The following is a 19,107-nucleotide window of genomic DNA, read 5'->3' as shown; positions in this document are numbered from 1 at the left end:
GGCTGAATGAAGGCAATTTACACTCCAGGATGTGTTGTCATCTCATAGCAAGAAGTTCACTGGTTCAATTCTCAGCCGGGGTGCCTTCTGTGTGCAGAGTCTGCATGTCCTTCCTGCATTCCTGTGAGTTTCCTCCAGTTTCCTGCCTCACTAAGAGGATTAAGGGCCTTAAACAATTACCGTATGAAGCACGACTAAAAAAGCTCCAGCTCTTCTCAGTCGCTTACCGTCTGCTCAGAGGTGACCTATGCCTGACCTATAGGGCCATGTCAAACCCTGAACTAATGGACATGCTTCACCTCAAAAAAAACGAGATCCCTCAGAACCACTCGTTCTAGTGACTTGAACCTATGTACAACAATAAACAGGACATGCTGGAGGGATAGATTCCTGTCCCAGCGACTCCCCTCACTCTGGAATAGAATCCCATTCCATATTCGACAGAGCTCCTCTCTGACCCTCTTCAAGAGAAATCTTGATGAGTGGATGGGTAATCGTAAGTTCTACCATGGGATCACTTCAGGAGCCCTGTTGACAGAGGCCCAGGTTACTAATCTAATGGGGAGGTGAAAGCCATCACTCTGTGGCTAGGCTTATAAATGCCCATGGGCAGATAGCCTAGTACTTACCTATGAACCTTCTCCCTGGGCCTCTGCTGAAAATTGGCTTCATTCCAAGTCGGACTTTCCCAGTAAACAAATATTACATAAATAAACACAAGACCTTTTATTCTAGCAACTTTCTAAGTTTACAAGAACAATATTTAAAATTTGTCCCTAGTTTTGGGGCCTTTGTGCCCCCATTAGTTATGGCTTTGTCCAGAGTTTTTGCGCTAAGAAGTTGAGAGATATGCCTTCTGCTGTTAGGTAAATACAAAACAGTCTGTGTGTTAGAGTGCTACAGTTTTGTTTTCTTAATGCTTTCCCTTTTGACAGTCTGCATATTAAACTTACCTAAATAAAAGAGAACAGAATAGCTGCAACCGTAGGGCACTACAATGGAACTCTGGAAGCCAGTAAAAGCATCTTAAAAATGACGGATAGGCTTTCTCAAAGTCATGTTTACCAATACTCTTACTCACGCTTCTGACTTTGGTTATAAACCTATACCCAATCACAAAGGCGAAGCAGTGCAAATCAGGTACCCTTAGTTCACATAAAGACATCTGTGCAATGATGTGAACTTTAGCTAAATTGGTAAACATCTCAAAAAAGCAGTGAATGTCTGAATTGTGAAAACATAAGCAAAAAGCTCACCGATAGCAGTCAGAAAATTTCACAAACATCTTTCTAGTACAAATGATTCTTTCTTGCAGATGTACCGCAATATAATTTTTATTGTGCAGTTTCTTTCTGTGTATTACAGTCAGCTGCAACAATTGTCTTAATGGGTCAATGGATAAATTTGTACTAAAGCTTGACTACATAGTGAAACACAATAAATGTAACTGTACAAAACATTATCCTTTAAAGATTGTGCAACAGTCTTTAACTCCTTTAAATTGTCTTTGTGCCCAGCAAGCTAAAAATGTGTTTTGACAGTCCAAATCAGTTGTTGTGTCTTTCGGCTTTTCCCGGTTAGGGGTCGCCACAGTGGAACTCCTGTCCGCTAATGATTGGCAGTAGATATTTACGTGCCGAGTTGCCAGCTCTGATGCACAACCTTCAATGAAGGTATGCCCATTCACGCATGTCTCCACACAGAAGACGCTCTAGCTGAGAATCGAACAGGACAACGTCATACTGTGAGGCGACAATGCTACCGCAGCACCAAGAAATAAACTACATAATTATGTATGTATCGACTTCCAAACAAAACAAGAAAATCAAGAAAGAAGAAAAAAAACTCACACTTCCACATTCTAGGAGCAGCTGGCATTTGCTCAATATCGTTGTGTTAGTGATGCTGCGTGTCTGGGATGATGATGCTATTGGAGGAGGAGGGGGTCAAACAACTATAGAAATCATAATTTAAAGGAGCCACTTGGAATTTTCTTGTATCCTTTTATTTTAAGAATAAATGTGGGATTTTCCACCAAATTCCAGACAGTTGAGAGGGTTGGTGGTATATGCTCACAGTCTGTGAATTTTCTCAGTTCCATTCATGCCAGACTCAACACAGAAGACACCCCAGCTGAGAATCAAACTGGATACTGAAAGCCAGAAATCGTGGGCCACATAAAACTACTTTGCGGGCGGTGTATTTGTGACCCCAGTTCTAGGTAGTATAGTTTCCAAAATGACAATTTGTGAAAGTTTAACAAAAAATATAATTTGGGGTTTGTATGCATTCTAGTATAGTATAGTATTTATGGAAATAATATGAATGCACTATTATCACTGTAATGCACACTTCTTACTGATAACATTATTATTTGTATAGTTTTGATAGAGCACTTCTATACTTTTTTATTTTGTTGATCCCTACCAGATCCCTACCGGATGCAGCCGGTTCAAAAGGGGGCATAATCAAGGAGGCTAGTACCAAATTAAGGTCCCAAGGAGGAGGGGGATCTCTTACTGGGGGCCTAAGGAGAGTAGTTCCTCTGAGAAAGGCTTTACACAGCTTATGAGACATAATGTTTAGATTAGAAAAACCCAACATGAAAATTAGAGATGGCCGCTAGTTGAACCGTGATTGTGGCAGAAGCGGACCCGGAATGGAAAAGCTTTGTTTGTTAGGAACTCCAAGATTTCGTGCACTGGGGCTGAAAAGGGATCTATGTTCCTAGCCTCTGCCCAACAAGAGAAACGTTTCCATTTGCTAGCATAAGTCTTCCTAGTGACGGATTTGTGAGAGGAGACAATAATCTCACGCACGGCTGGGGAAATGCTGGGAAGCCTGGCTAAGATTGGAATTGGATCAACCAAGCTGTGAGCTGGAGTGTTTGGAGGGATTGATGCAGCTCTACTGATTGATGAATCAGTAGGTCTGGAATAGGATCCAGAGTCCAGGGCTGCTCGATGAGGTAACGGTGCAGGAACGGAAACCATATCTGTCGAGGCCAGTAGGGGGCAATGAGGATCATTTTGCAACCCAATGGAATAGCTTTCTGTATGAGTTTGGGTATAAGAGGGAATGGAGGGAAGGCATAAAGAAGCCCCTGAGGCCAATCGTGCACTACAGCGTCTCTGGGAGGGTGACCAGGAAGCGGTAAAAGAGAGAAGTAGTTGCTGCATTTGGTGTTGAAGGGGGTGGCAAACAGATTGCAGCAAGGCTGTCCCCATTTGCAGAAGATCAGATCCGCAACTACCTGATTCAGAGACCACTCATGAGGCATGAGAATAGCTCTGCTGAGCCTGTCCACTATGACGTTAGACTTCACAGGGATGTGCATCGCAATCAGAATCGTTGGGAGGAAATCGCCCACTGCCAGAGTCTGAGTGCTTCTCAACATAGGGGGTAGGACCTAGTTCCGCCCTGCTTGTTGATGTACCACACCACTGACATGTTGTCCGTCTGAATTGCAATGGTCCCAGAAGAGAGAGAGTCCTGAAGGGCTTGCAACGGCTCTCATCTCCAAGACATTTATGTGCAGATGGTACTCGTGAGGCTGCTAAGTGCATTGGACTGTCCGGCCCTGATAATGCCCCCCCACCCTATCAGTGAGGCATCCGTGGTCACTGTGGCAACTGGAGGGGACTGAATGAAGGGTCTGCCCTGAGTCACTAGAGGGGAGACCATCCACCAGGGAAGGTGTCTTTTGCATGCTTCTGTAATCATGATCATATGAGACATGGGGAGCTGTTGGAAGGATCACTCTGTGAATAGAAGCCACTGAAGGATTCTCATGTGAAAATGGGCCAGAGGTATCAGAAGAATTGCTGCTGCCATAGAGCCTAGGGTTTGAAGGACATACCTGACTTGTACCCTTTTGCACTGCATGAGGAATTGAACCTGCTGGTGAATTGTGGACACCCTGTCCAAAGGTAGCTTTGCGTACATGCTCCTTGTGTCTAAGTCTGCTCCTATATAAGTAATAGACTGACAGGGCAACAAGGCAGATTTTTTGAAATTTATAGTAATGCCTAGCTGAGAGCAAATTGAAATTGTGTAGTTCCTGGCTTGAAGAAGTTGATGCCTGGTAGTAGCAGTGAGGAGCCAGTCATCTAGATATGGAAATACCTGGAATCCTTGATGCCTCAGGTGAGCCATGACCACTGCCATACATTTGGTGAACACCCTGGGGGCTGTGGTGAGACCAAAGGGCAGAGCACTGACTGATAATGACTAGCTCCCAGCCAGAAGTGAAGGTATCTCCTGGAGCGTCTGTCCATCTTGATATGATAGTACGCATCCTGGAGATCTATGGAGCACATCCAATTGTCCTGACCCAGAAAGGGTAGAATGGACTGTAGCATGACCATCTGAAACTTTGTTCTTTGAACAGACTTGTTCAGTCTGCTGAGATCCAAAATAGGTCTCCAGTCCCCTGTCTTTCTTGGTACCAAAAAGAACCTTGAGTAAGTTCTGGATTCCTATTGGTCTGACGGAACTTCCTGGATGACTCTTTTTTCTAGCAGTTTTAAAACTTCTATAACTGCTTGGTCCCTCAGATTGGGTGGAACATCTGGGGGGGACTTGCGTGATGGTAAAGGGGGTTGAAAGAATGGGATTCTGTAACCTCCGGATATGATTGAATGTACCCATTTATCTTGCGTTAGGTTTAGCCAGGCCTTTGGGTACATTGAAAGTCTTCCCCCGACTGCCTCCAGAGGAGGACAGTCGGGCAACACTTCAGGGATGTTGGAAGGGCTTGTCAGAGAAAGATTCTCTGCTGCCCTGGTTCTGTGGACCCCCTCTGCCATGAGGGCGGCATCTGTTGTTATTATTATTTCCTCCTCTGCCCCTGGAGGAAAAATCACCACGTGTGTCAGGCGAAGCTCCCTGGGATTTGCAAAACCACATTTTCCTTCTCTTCTGACCCTTGGGGTATGGTCTGGAAGGAGTGGAAAAATGGGCTCCCATGGCATAGACAGTCTTGCCTTCCTGCTCACACCTAGTGAGAGTGTCTTTTACCTGTGGTCCAAAAAGAAAGGAACCGTCAAAGGGAGTGTTGGTGAATGACGCTCTAAAGGGTTCCGCAAAGTTACACGCTGCATCCATGCATGTCTCCGAAGTGCCACACCTGTGCCTGCAGCTCTACTCGCACCATCGGCTGTGTAGAAAATGAGCCTCATGGAGGAGTTGACTACTGAGTTAAGGGTTGCCAGCTGAGAAGCCACTTTAGCCTGAGCCCCATTCAGCTAATGGATCCTGAAGGATATCTCCGAGCTCTTTCAGGAGATCCCTCTGAAGCCTGGTGAAATGGCATAAGTTGTTCAGTGACCTCATGGAGAAGGTCGCTGAAGCAAACATTCACTTCCCGTATCTGTCCATGGTCCTGAACTCCTTGTTAGGAGAATAGACAGAGGAATAAGTTTCCGCTAACTCCTTTTTAGTGGCTGCTGCTACCACCATGGCATCCACGGGAACACCCTTAGCAAGAAACTGCCTGTCTGGGGGAGCAGTGATAAACGTGCTTGGCCTCCTCGGGGTTGGTTCCACTGTATCTGGGGCAGACCAAGCCCTTCGAGCCACCACTGACATTAGTGGATCGAAGGGTGGAGAAAACCAGGAGGTGATGGGTCGGGAACCGAACGCATCCAGGATTACGGATTCATCCTCGGCAGGGGCAAGGGTATTCCAGTTTCCCCCTCTGTTTAAGCATTTCTAGGATGTCCGCAAAGGAAACATCTTCAGAGGGGGATCTCAGGGACCCTTCCGATTCATCCAAATCTGTATCTGAAGTGACAGACTCGGGGGAGTCAATGTGCTTCCTCTTGCACTTCTTCTTCTGAGGGGGCTCCTCTGAATGATCAAGGGAGGCCTCGGAGGAAGAGGAAACACCCAATGGGGTGGTCTGGAGCGCTGGTTCCCCAAGCTTGGGGTCTGGAGGAGGGACAGAGGTTGACGCAGGCACTATGGGGGATGGAGCCAGTGGGGTCGAAGATGGAGCTGACTGGGAGGCCAGCACACTCCTCATGACATCAAAGGCGTCTCTGCCATGATGCAGAGAAGGCTCCGGCTCCGAAGAGACCGGAATCCTCCTCCGCACCGAGGGAGATGGCTCCAAGGCTGATGTAGGAGCCAAGCTCACCTGCGCCAATGCTCCGAGAGAGGGAGAGCGGGGTCAGACAAGGGTCTGATGCCACTCGCCTCCTCGGAGCCAATGAGGGAGTCTCAGCACCCAGATCCCTCAACGAAAGGCACCATCGATGGGATCGAAGCCGACGACAGATCCGAAGGAGAAATCGTAATCAGAGCCGACGGTTCCACAACTCGAACCCCAATAAACTCCGGCTCCGAGCTCAGTGGAGTTGGAGGAGGAACATCGATAGAAATGGACGGAGCCGACACCTGATGAGGAGGGCTGGACAACATTTTGGCAAATGCCTGCGACTTCAACAATCTACTGACCACTCTCTTCACGTTGTGGTCTGAGAGCCTAGAGGACCGAGAAGAATGTGAAGATCTATGACTACGGTCACTCTGCAAAAGGGGAGACCGAGGAGCCGAATGAATGGAGTCTAGCGAAGGAGACCTCGGCCTTTTTTGGGTCCTTGATGGCTCCGAGGGTACTAGTGAAGCCGACGAGGATGCAGTCTCCTCAGTTCCAGCCGGGACCGAAGAGGTAGTAGGCAAGGTTGGAGCCAATGACGGCTCCGAGCTGGGAGCCGATGATTTGGCTGGTTTAGGGGATTTCACTGGCTGAGTCTTGGCCGATGAATCCTGAGTCTTGAGAAGACCTCTCAAAATAAGTTTATTCTTGCGCTCCTGCAGAACTCTTGGGCTAAATGCATGGCAGATAGAACAAGAGTCCTGCAGGTGCACTGCGCCTAAGCAACAGACGCAAGAAGTGTGCCCATCTGTCAGAGTCATCTTCTGACAGCATGAGTCACACTTCTTGAATCCCGACACTTTGGATTCTTTAGACATACCCTGTCAAAAAAAGAAATCACAACTCTAAATTACTTTGGCCAACAAGCCAGCACACTAAGAAGTAAAAACAGAACACTACCACAAAAAAAGCAATATAAGATAGATTTTTTTTTTTTTTTTTTTTTTTTAAGACTAGGGAGCCTCTAACTCAAATGGCTACCTAACCAAAAGACTAAACACTACTACAGGAGGGAAGGGGGGGAGAACTCTCTAATTTAAACGAGTTCTAAGGGGGGGAAAAAACTACAATACACTAGCTAAATATAGAAGTTATGTTCTTACCATAACGTTCCATGTTAGTTGTCTTCTTCTCGCCTTCTTCTTGCTAGATGGGTTCGGAGCCGACCTCGGCTCCGACTCGGCCACTCTAAAAGCTCGAGAGTTGGTTCCACCGGCTCGAGGCTCCCCTTATATCCCACAATGCTAGGCGTGAGTTACCTCAGACCTCGTTTGTAAGCTAGGCCCAGCTTATAATAGTAACAGAATAACTATAAACAAAGTCCACCTCTATAAACCAGGGAGAAGAGAAGGGTGACCTACATCCTGATCCAGGAAAATATGCACAGCAGCATATACCTAAAGTAAGAGGTGGTAGAAAGAGAGGTCACAATCAAAACTCCTCTAGGTCTGTCCAGGCCAGGGGGAAGGAGGGTGGGACGCAAGAAGAAGGTGAGAAGAAGACAACTAACATGGAACGTTATGGTAAGAACATAACTTCTATATGTTAAGTTGTCTATCTCGCCTCATTCTTGCTGGATGGGACCGCGTCCCTAGCACCTTGTCCCGGGTGGCCTAACGGAACAGACTCTTGAGAACAGTGGAACCAAAGTTAGCTCTATGCCTAGAAGCTAAATCCAACTTATAATGAGAAATGAAAGTGTGAGGAGTAGCCCAAGTAGCCGCTGCACAAATGGTGTCAATAGGCAGTCTGTCTTGGAAGGCTATAGAAGTAGCCAAAGCTCTGGTAGAATGGGCTTTAGGTTTGTTAGGCAGCTTTTGGTGTCTAATTTCATAAACAAGGGAAATCAGAGATGTTAGCCATCTAGATAATGATACCTTTGAAACTGAAAGTCCCTTTCTGCCTTCTGCATAAGAGACAAACAGCTGGTCAGATTTCCTAAATTGTTTGGTTCTATCCAAATAGTACCTTAACTGACGATGAACATCTAGCCAATGCAATTTCTGTTCAGACCTGTTAGAATATTCTGGAAAAAACACAGGAAGGTCAATGCTTTGATTTAGGTTAGACTCCGAGGCTATCTTAGGTAAAAAAGACGGGTTGGTTCGTAAAGATACCCTGTCCTTATGGAACAACAGATAAGGAGGTCGACAGCTCAGTGCATGAAGTTCCGAAACTCTTCTAGCTGAAGTAATAGCTACCAGAAAGAGTGTCTTCCATGATAGCAATTTTAAAGAACAGGAGGCTGCAGGTTCAAAAGGGGAAAGAATCAAAGAACTAAGAACTAAATTTAGGTCCCAAGGAGGAGGAGGATTTCTTATAGGAGGTCTGAGAAGAAAAACTCCCTTCAAAAATGCTTTGCAAAGCTTGTGGGACATTATGGCAGACTCTGAAATGCCCACATGAAAGTTAGAAATAGCTGCCAATTGAACTTTAAGAGTAGATGGAGATGAACCTGCATGGAAGAGTTCAGCTAGAAAATCAAGGACCATTTGGATGAAAGCAGTGAAAGGATCTATGTCCCTTCCTTGAGCCCAATAGGCGAAACGTTTCCACTTACTCAAATAAATCTTTCGAGTGGAAGATTTATGGGAAGCTATCAAAATATCTCGGACAGAGTGAGATATTTGAGGAAGCCTGGCTAAGGTTGGAACTGGAGGAACCAAGCAGTGAGGTTCAGAGAGGGAAGGGAGCGATGAAACTGACCCGACTGATGGATCAAAAGATCTGGAACTAGGTCCAGATGCCAAGGTCGCTCCAACAGAAAATGATGAAGAAAGGGGAACCAAACCTGTCGAGGCCAGTAAGGAGCAATGAGGATCAACGAGGCCTTCTGAGCGATAGCTTTCTGTATCACTTGAGAGATTAGTGGGAAGGGTGGAAATGCATACAGAAGTACCCGGGGCCAAACTTGGACTAGAGCGTCTCTGCTGGGTTGGCCTGGTAAAGGGAATAGGGTGAAATAATCTCTGCACTTGCTGTTTTGGGGAGTAGCAAAAAGGTCGCAGCAAGGCTGACCCCACTTGAGAAAAATTTCTCTCACAACAGAGTCTTTCAGAGACCACTCGTGAGGCATGAGGATAGCTCTGCTCAATTTGTCCGCGATTTGATTGGACTTCCCGGGGATGTGCGTTGCTATCAGAAACCGCTGAGAAGAAATCGCCCATTGCCATAGTCTGAGTGCTTCTCGACACAGGGGGTAGGACCTGGTTCCACCTTGTTTGTTGATATACCACACTACAGACATATTGTCCGTCTGGATTGCTATCGTTCCCAAGGGAAGAGAGTCTTGAAGGGCTTGCAATGCTAAAAGCACTGCTCTCATCTCTAGAACATTTATGTGCAAGTGGCATTCGTCTGGTTGCCATGTGCCCTGGACAGTTCTGCCCTGATAATGCCCCCCCCACCCGATCAGGGAGGCGTCCGTTGTCAGAGTAGCAACCGGAGGGGAAGGGACAAAGGGTCTTCCCAACAAGAGCTGAGGGAAGACATCCACCACAGAAGATGATTTTGCATGTTTGCGTAATCATGATGGTGTGGGACATCGGAAGTTGCTGGTATGACCATTGCGTGAAGAGCATCCATTGAAGGATTCTCATGTGGAATCTGGCTAATGGAAGCAGAGGTATGGCAGCCGCCATAATCCCCAACACTTTCAGAACTAACCTGGCTTTGATTCTGTTGCAGCTGAAGAGGAGCGAGACCAGTTTGTGTATGTCTGTTATTCTCTGATCTGTTAGTCACGCAGACATGTTGACTGTGTCTAGATTTGCGCCTATGAAGGTAATAGTACGACAAGGCGACAAAACAGACTTTTCGCAATTTATTGAAAAGCCTAAATTTTGACAAATGCGAAAGGTGTAGTCCCTGGCCAATAGAAGAAGATGCTCGGTGGGAGCTGTGAGGAGCCAGTCATCCAAATATGGAAACACCTGGAATCCTTGACGTCTCAGGTGAGAAGCTACCACTGCCATGCATTTGGTAAACACCCGGGGGGCAGTGGTGAGACCAAAGGGCAGGGCCCTGAATTGAAAATGACTGGTTCCCAGCCTGAAGCGGAGGAATCTTCTGGAGCGTCTGTTCATTTTTATGTGATAGTACGCATCCTGAAGGTCTATAGAGCACATCCAGTTTCCCTTTCCCAATAGGGGAAGGATGGACTGCAGCGTGACCATCCGAAATCTTGTTTTCTTGACTGACTTATTCAAGATACTGAGATCCAAAATTGGTCTCCAGTCCCCTGTTTTCTTTGGAACTAAAAAGAACCTGGAGTAGATTCCGGATCCTTGTTGGTCTGCTGGAACTGGCTGTATTGCTCTTTTTGCAAGCAGCTTTGAAATTTCCAAAGCTGCAAGATCCCTTTGAGCGGGTGGAACATCTGGAAGGGATTTTTTTGATTGGTTTGGAATGCGAATGAAGGGAATGGAATAGCCTTTGGAAATGATGGACTGTACCCATTTGTCTTGAGTCAGGGATAGCCAGGCTTCTGGGTACAGTGACAATCTTCCCCCGACTGCCTCCGAAGGTGGGCAGTCGGGCAACACCTCAGGGATGCTGAAAGGGCTTATCTGAGAAGGCTTCTCGATTGCCCTGGTTCTGCGGACCCCCCCTGCCTCTAGGGCGACGTCTACCGTTGTTGTTCCCCCCTCTGCCTCTGGCGGGGAACCGACTCTGTGTGTCAGGCGAAGTCCCTTGAGATTGTTTGCGGAACCACATTTTTCCACTTTTCTGGCCTTTGGGGTAAGGCCTAAAAGGAGTGGAGAAACCGACTCCGACGGCAGAAAGAGTCTTGCCATCTGTCTCGCACCTAGTCAAGGTTTCTTTCACTTGAGGACCAAAAAGAGATGATCCATCAAACGGGGAATTAGTGAAAGACGTTTTAAAGGGGTCCACAAAGTTGCATAGCCGCATCCAGGCATGCCTGCATAAGGCCACACCTGTCCCTGCGGCCCTGCTCGCTCCATCAGCCGCATAAGAGAGGAGGCGCATGGAGGAGTTAGCTATGGAGTTCAGGGTAGCCAGCTGAGTGTTCATCTTGTCCTGAAAACCCGCGGCCGTAGGATCCTTCAACATGTCACTTGCTTCTTTGATCAAGTCCCTAAGTCCCTTTGAAGACGAGTAAAATGGCATAGGTAATTCAGCGAACGCATAGCAAATGTCGCTGACGAGAACATCCGCTTCCCGTACCTGTCCATAGACCTAGATTCTTTATTAGGGGGATGAACAGGCACTGAAGGATCAGCTAGTTCCTTCTTGGTGGCAGCAGCTACCACCATAGCATCCACAGAAACACCTTTTGTGAGAAATTGCTTGTCAGTTGGTGCTGTTATAAATTTGGAAGGTCTCCTGGGGATAGGGTCCACTGAATCAGGAGCCGTCCAGGCCTTCTTTGCAACCACCTGCATGAGGGGATCAAAGGGGGGGGACACCCAGGAAGTGGAAGGGCGAGAGCCAAACGCCTCAAGATACACAGATTCATCCTCCGAAGGGTTAAGGGCTGGCCAATTTCCCCTCTGTTTCAGGATCTCTAGGATGTCCGCAAAGGAGACATCTTCAGAAGGGGAACGGGGGGAACCCTCGGAATCCTCTAAATCTGTGTCAGAGGTGACGGACTCAGGTGAGTCTATGTGTTTCCTCTTACACTTTCTCTTCCGAGGGGGCTCTTCTGCCAAATCAGGAGAGGCCACGGAAGAGGATGAGATCCCCACAGGGGATTCCTGAGGAGCTGGCTCTCTGTGGTCTGGGATGAGGGAGTGAGTCGACTTGACCTGAGGCACCGAAGAGGGAGGGGCGGACGGAGCCGACTGTGGAGTTGAACCAGGTTCCAACACACTCCGCATGACCTCGAACGCACCCCTGTCAGACAGAGCCAGAGGTCCCCGCTCCGAAAAGCTAAAAACCTCCCTCGGCACCGACAGTGATGGCTCCGAGGCCGATGTCGGAGCCGAACTCACCAGCGCCGAAGCTCCGAGAGGGAGAGCGGGGTCGGACAAGGGTCCGATGCCACTCACCCCCTCGGAGCCGACGAGGGAAGTCCAGCGCCGAGATTCTTCTAAGGAAGAAATCGGAGCCGACGATGGAGCCGAAGACATCTGTATCGGCTCCGACGCTACCACAGTCTCGGTTCCGAAATGCCTCGGCTCCGAGCTCAATGGAGTCGGAGGAGGAATATAATGGGGGACAGGGTCAGGCATCGACTGATGAGTCGGGCTCTGAAGCATTTGGGCCAGTGCCTCGGACTTAAGAAGTCGACTCACTACCCTCTGAAGGTCATGGTCCGAAAGCCTCGATGACCTAGAGGAGTGAGATCTATGGCTCCGTTCAGACAGCAAGGGAGATGCTGGAGCCGAATGAACGGAGCCAAGGGATGGTGACCTGGACCTCTTTCTAGATGTCGGTTCCGAAGGTCTAGTCGGAACCGACAAAGGAATTTCCAATACCTCGGCTCCAGCCGAGCCGAGAAACCACAGAAACTACAGTCTGAGACTCATCGGCTCCAGTCGGAGCCGATGTAGACAGAGGTTTCGAAGCCTTAGGCCTCGGCTCAGATGCTGGAGCCGAAGACCTAGAAGCCTTGGAGGGTTTTCCCGAAGGAACAGAAAGGGAACCCTCAGGCTTAAGTAAACCTCTTAAAATAAGTTTATTTTTCTTTCCTGCAGGACTCTGGGGCTGAAGCCATGGCAAACAGCACAAGAGTCCTGCAGGTGTAAAGGTCCCAGGCAGTACACACAAGAAGTGTGACCGTCTGTCAGAGACATTTTCTGACAGCACGAGTCACACTTCTTGAAGCCTGAGACCTTCGATTCCTTGGACATAACAAGGAACAAGTGTAACCACACACAAACACAAGCACACCGATTACACTTAAAAAACTAAAAATAGAAATTAAACTAAGAATTTAGTTGTTTAATGTATAAATTCCCTACAAAAACACACACACTCCAAGGGAATGGGAGGCCGAAGGCCTAAGGGAAGAACTATAAGTTCTTAGGTAAAAAATTAAAGAAAAACTAGAATAAAGGGATAATAGACCTTAAAGGTAAGGGGAAACTGTATGGAAAAACTAAATTAAAGGGTTTAAACTCAACTTTTTAAAACTAGTTCCTACACTAACCTGAAGCCGGTGAAGCAACACGTCTCGATAGCTGTAGCGGCAAACGAGATCTGAGGTAACTCACGCCTAGCATTGTGGGATATAAGGGGAGCCTCGAGCCGGTGGAACCAACTCTCGAGCTTTTAGAGTGGCCGAGTCGGAGCCGAGGTCGGCTCCGAACCCATCCAGCAAGAATGAAGGCGAGATAGACAACTTAACATCTATTAGTTATCGCTATAATATATAACAACAATTACCCCAAAAAAGCCCTAATCTGACAAAAAAGGCAGATTAATAAAGTTATACAAGCCTGAGCCAGTAACCATGAACCTTGCAGCTGAAGTGGCAAACGAGATCTGGGTAGCTAGTGCTAGGCATCATGGGATAAGGGGTAGCCTCGAGCCAGTAAACAGCTCTTGAGCTATAGAAGATGACCGAGTCGGAGCCGAGATAGACAACTTAACATCAATTTGCTCCAGGCATGGGGCAGGCTTTGGGTAATGAATCTGTCCTGAATTTCAGAAACCCTACTTATGTTCAGCATGACTCTTTTTTTAAGTTGATCATGAACCACCCTGTTTAACTGTAACATATTTCCAAATGTTTTCCCACCTCTCGATACACCATACTTTCACTCTTTCTCTGCATTTCAGCAAACCAAGTCCAAAAATGCCCTTTCTCAGGTAGGTAGAACTGTTTGCGGCCTGCCATATGCAAAGCAGTAAAATATTGTCTCTTAAATTTGATTTTATTCACGGAGTAACATTTAAGATCTGACACATTAAAATCTCCTTTCTCTGTCACCATAAGCATTCTTTCTACCATTTCTTCATCTTATGCCTCGTCATGAAGACAGACTCTGTCTATAAAGTCTGTAGAAACTGTTTCTATGTCCCGTCCCTGTATGACCCACAATACTTCCTCTTCTCTTTGTTTCCTCATTTACTGCCTTGCTTTGATCTTGTCATTTTCATACAGCAAAGCATCCCCTCTGGTTATTTGTTTTTATCACTCCATCTCCCTATGATATTTTGTATTTTCTGGTATGTTTGTTTCTCAATTATGTTTTTCTCTATGCCACATTTCTACAACGCTATAACAGACAGAAACTGTTGCTCCATCAAAGTCATGCAATCATGCCCATTCTGCTTGAATGTAGTCACTGACATTCATTACCTTCCAATTTAATCCATGCTGTGCCTTTCTGTGTCATCCAAGCTGATTTATGGCATGATTTTTTCCTCATTTGCTGTCAGTCTCTCACTAGTAGCATGCACATTACTAACTATCCTAATAACATGAGAGGAGGGCTGTTGTGGTTTCCTGCTACTTTTCTGTGCCCCCTGGTCAGTTTAAATTTTTGCTGATGAACTTAAAGATTAAGTGTAAATGTTTTATTATCATTTACTTTTGTTATATCTATGCCCACAACTTGTAAAGTGTGCTGTCATATTCTAAAATGTATAGCTTTTACTTCAGTTATTTCAGTGGCCCTATATTTATTAAGTTTAATAAACTGGTGTTTCTGTTTACTGTATGTTGAACAACTGTCCCATTGCTTCTTGATTCCATGTCATCCAGCCCCACATTCTGATGACGCATTAGAGGAGGAAGAAACAATTCTGTAGTGAGTTGGCATGTTTACTGTTACGTCAGCAGACTTTATTACAAAGTAATGAGGATGCAGCACAATCAATTACTTGGACAATAATTCAACAGATAAGCACATTTATTTTCAAGTGGAAGGTAACAAAAGTAAAATGAAATGGGTAACATTCTTACCAAGGTAAAAAAAAAGCAAGCCACCAAGGCAGTATTTGCGTGAAACACAATTTTATTTAACATTAAACACTGTCAAAGTAAAACCAACTAAGCGCTTTCGCCAAGAAACATGAATTGGCTTCATCAGAGTCACTCAGTTATGATGTAACTTCCTTTATATACTCTAATTACTTAAGCAATTATTCATGATTTTGCTTGCATCAATGAAATTACCCTGACTAAACTTAAAGGTATACTTCCCCTGAATATGTCATATACAGAATAACATGCTGTAAACCACAATAATCGGTACATTTAAGATAAAAATATAGTGTTAATACTAATAATGAATATAATAGTATAAAACATAGTTAAAAAAATAAACTTAAAAATGCAAAACATAGTTGATCTGTTAGTTGCAGTCAGATAAGTGTTTTCACTTAAGTTGAACCAGCAAGGTTTCCATAATTCCTCAGAACCAAAATAATGCTATAAAAAAGTATTTCCTTGCAAAAAAAAAAAAAAAAAAAAGGCACGGAGTTCAAAATAAATACGGGATCGCATTACTGAGCACCTCAGAGACATTAAAAATAAAAAAAATTAACAATGCTTTTTATGCTCATACTCTAGAATGTCCGTTGTCGCTTCACAGTAAGACACTGACCGGTTCGACTCTCAGCTAGAGCGTCTTCTGCGTGGAGACATGCGTGAATGGGCGTACCTTTGTTGAAGGTTGTGCGTTAGGGCTGGCAACTCAGCACATAAAAAATCAACTGCCAATCATTAGCGGACCGGAGTTCCGCTGTGGCGACCCCTAACCGGGAAAAGCCGAAAGACACAACAACAACTCTAGAATGTCCTAATTATAAGAGATTTTTATTCTTTGTCATTGACAGAGTGCAGAGTGACTCTAGGGATGGGGATGATGAATTAGAATTAAAAGCCAGAGAAGCTAAATGGCAACTGAAATTAAATGCTTTTTGCAAGCCAGGTTTAAATGATTATTGTACAATAGCTCCCTTTTTGAAGCAAAGGGCAGCAGAGGTTTAATTTTATGTGTACTGTGAAAACACTTATCTGACTGCAACTAACAGAGCAACTATGTTTTGCATTTTTAAGTTTATTAAGTCTGTTCTATGGTCAAGCTGAAAATGTTGCCTGTTTCCCAGGAAGATAAGCAACAATTGCCGGTAAACACTACCAGTCCACAAAAGTTACTTTTTTGACAGAAAAAAAAAACAGTAAAAACGTGTTAAAACCCTATGCCAGCTCCACAAAAGAAAAAAATAAACACAATTTCTCCACAGACATGTTTTCAGTTACTTTATACTACTTTTAAGCTGACAAGAAAAAATGAGTGCTCCATTTTAAAAGTACATTACAGTTTTAAGAAAGTCCATTAAAATATAACACTTCTGAAGGGGAAAGCAATAAAACATGATCAAAATTAAGAAAATGGAAGTTACCTGACTAGCAAAGGAAAGCACAAGCCAGCTGTTGATCCCCGAAAGCCTCAGAAGAGTGTACTGTTCAGTGGCAGTAAAGCTATGAATGACTTTGCACCCAAACTTGTCTTTTAGTCAGCTCACTTTGAGCTGCTTGACAGTTTGGATGTGTGGAAGGTGCCTTGAAGCTTTGGAAACTGGCTGGCTATTATATCCTTGGCAGAATATAACCCATGTAGCTTAAGCTACTACACCAGTGATCAGTATGATGAACATATGTTTCTCCTCCCAATACATCATCAGATGGGGGGCTGGTTCACATGGAACTGGACAGTTGCTTAGCATACACTGAACAGAAACACCAGTTTATTAAACTTAATAAATATAAGTCCACTGAAATAACTAAAGTAAAAGCTACACTTTTTTTAGAATAAGAAAGCCTACTTTAAAAGATGAGGGCATAATTATAACAAAAATAAATTGTAAACAAAAAAACAACTTCTTTGCACCCAATTTAAACTCCATCACATGGGACTCTGGATCCCCTTGATAGATGCAGATCCATCCCAGAAGTAAAGGGTTGTATCCCTCTCACTTGATCCCCAATCTCCATCCTTGCTGAATCCATACTCTGCTCCCAATGTAGATAACCCAGAAAAGTTCAAGCTGGTTCCTGTTTTCATAATTCTCTTCCAGATGTTTTAGATCCATGCAGCATCAACAAAATTAAAACAATATGTGAATGCAACTGTTAAAAAGTTGCATTTCTCTACAATAAATGGTACAATACATTTGTTGCTTGAACAGAAAATGGTTGCTTGCTCTGCTAACTTTGCACTCATCCCCTTGACCTGCTAAACAATATAACATTGATAAAACTACAAAAAGTAATAATTACAATAAGAAGAAGTGTTCCAGGCATAGTAGAATAAAGCCTTTACTACATTTCAAATGGTCTGTTTTCTTTTAGCACACTTGGAAATGGCTTAGCTCTGTTACTAGATTTCTTATCTGTTGAGTGCACAGTGAGTGTCCTAACGTATTGGGATATGGCAGTCTTCAACTTCCAAAGATGTGTGCTCTCCAGTGGCATGTGATAGCTATTTTCCTCATTCTAAGGTTTGATACTGAAGGCTATAATGTGCTTGCTGGCCAATGGACAGAGGGATTAGACTGCATCCAAAAAAATTCCACAACGAACTGAAGATGTCACATCAGGGGTTAACCTATCCATTTTCCCTGCTAGCCAGTTTTAGATGAAAGGTCTTCACTTCTGATTCCCCCCAACCAGGGGCAGATAGAGTTGCCACCTTTTCATTTGCTCAAAGTAGGACATTTTACATCTATAAATGAGAGTCTAAAGACAGATCATACCCACAGTTAGTGCAAAAGACTGGATATTACTGAATTTCCAAAACAGAGGCTCCCTAGGGTACACTTTTAGTTCTTTCTGATGTTGCACATCATAAAACATGTGTCTCAGATGAGGAATTGCAGTGTTTTGCAGTAGTTATTCTTGCCTTAAAATGTCAACATATATGTAATTTTTCATGTTTCTCTGCAGGACACAGCTGCTTAAATATGAACTGTTCTTAGACAAAAGGATGGGTGGTAACCCTAATGGCAGTGGCTGGGGGATTAATGGGGCAGCTGCCTTGGTTGCAAAGTATTAGGAGGGCATTATTGGCAAATCTTGATTGGTCTTCAGTCCAATAATGGCATTTAAATACCATTATTACATCTGTAGTGTGAAGTGAATCACTTTAGCTCTCCATGTGTGGCATAAATTGTAGCATCTGACTGCTACAAATATGGCAAGCAGGGTGCTACAGTTTAAATGGAAAAATATTTTTTTTTCTAGAAAATTCAGTCCCTGGAATTCAAAACTGAAGAACTTCATCCAAACTGTCTTGTATCAGACAAGGCCAGAAACTGCAGAGGACAACCAGAAGAACATGTAAGAGGAATGTTTTCCAATTTCAGTTTTGGTGTTGCCCTGTACAGCGAACAGGTAAACAGATTCCAGCTACCTTTATAATGGTTTACATGTATAGCATTTTTTCTTGCATTTTGAGGGTTTGCGTAATTTTAATTTATTTGTGCAGTGTAGTTTGATCAGTGGTGTCATTCATGGGGCACTCGTTTGTAAGGGTGTTCCTCAGAAGTGCTTAAGTTGCATGGTTGCATGCCAGTTTCAGACAGCCTGTTTGACTAGTTCATCAGAGAAAAACTGAAGTAGTTATATATTGAGAAGTACAAGGTAATGATGGCCTTGAACCAAATCTTTTTTCAATCCTTTAATACAAATTAGGAAACAAAAATGAAAACCTCTACTTCACAGAATGAATTTTTGAGGAAAGTGGTGAAGACTGCACGTATATAACTTAGCTTTAAAATCTTGTCACATTCTGGTGACCTACCTTGTATGATGGCCAGAAGGATGACAATGACAAAGAAGAAGAAAGTGATATCAAAGACAATTCTGTACATTTCATAAGGATCGCCAGCAGGGTCTTCAATCTCATCTCCAATACCACCACCAGCTCTGACTCCCACATACATGTGGAACAAGTAACACTGTGAAAAAAAGAAATAAGCATTTAAAAATGTTTTCTACAATGCTGCTTTTAAAATGTCAGATGCTACAA

At 44.5% G+C, this 19,107-nt stretch overlaps 1 protein-coding gene across 1 annotated transcript in view; it reads right to left on the bottom strand.

Moving 5' to 3' along the window:
• Positions 1 to 19,107, bottom strand: part of RYR3 (ryanodine receptor 3) — a 3,250,282-nt gene that overhangs the window by 64,267 nt on the left and 3,166,908 nt on the right. The window contains exon 100 of the mRNA XM_044074157.1: positions 18,880 to 19,036. Within this exon, the coding sequence (XP_043930092.1) occupies positions 18,880 to 19,036 (157 nt within the window). The remainder of the gene's footprint in view (positions 1 to 18,879; positions 19,037 to 19,107) is intronic.

Source organism: Protopterus annectens, chromosome 6.part0 (assembly GCF_019279795.1).
Source record: "Protopterus annectens isolate FY-2018-M chromosome 6.part0, PAN1.0, whole genome shotgun sequence".
Taxonomy (NCBI): Eukaryota; Metazoa; Chordata; order Ceratodontiformes; family Protopteridae; genus Protopterus; species Protopterus annectens.
Note: the sequence above shows the minus strand (reverse complement) of the source record. Positions and strands in the feature narration are given on the sequence as shown.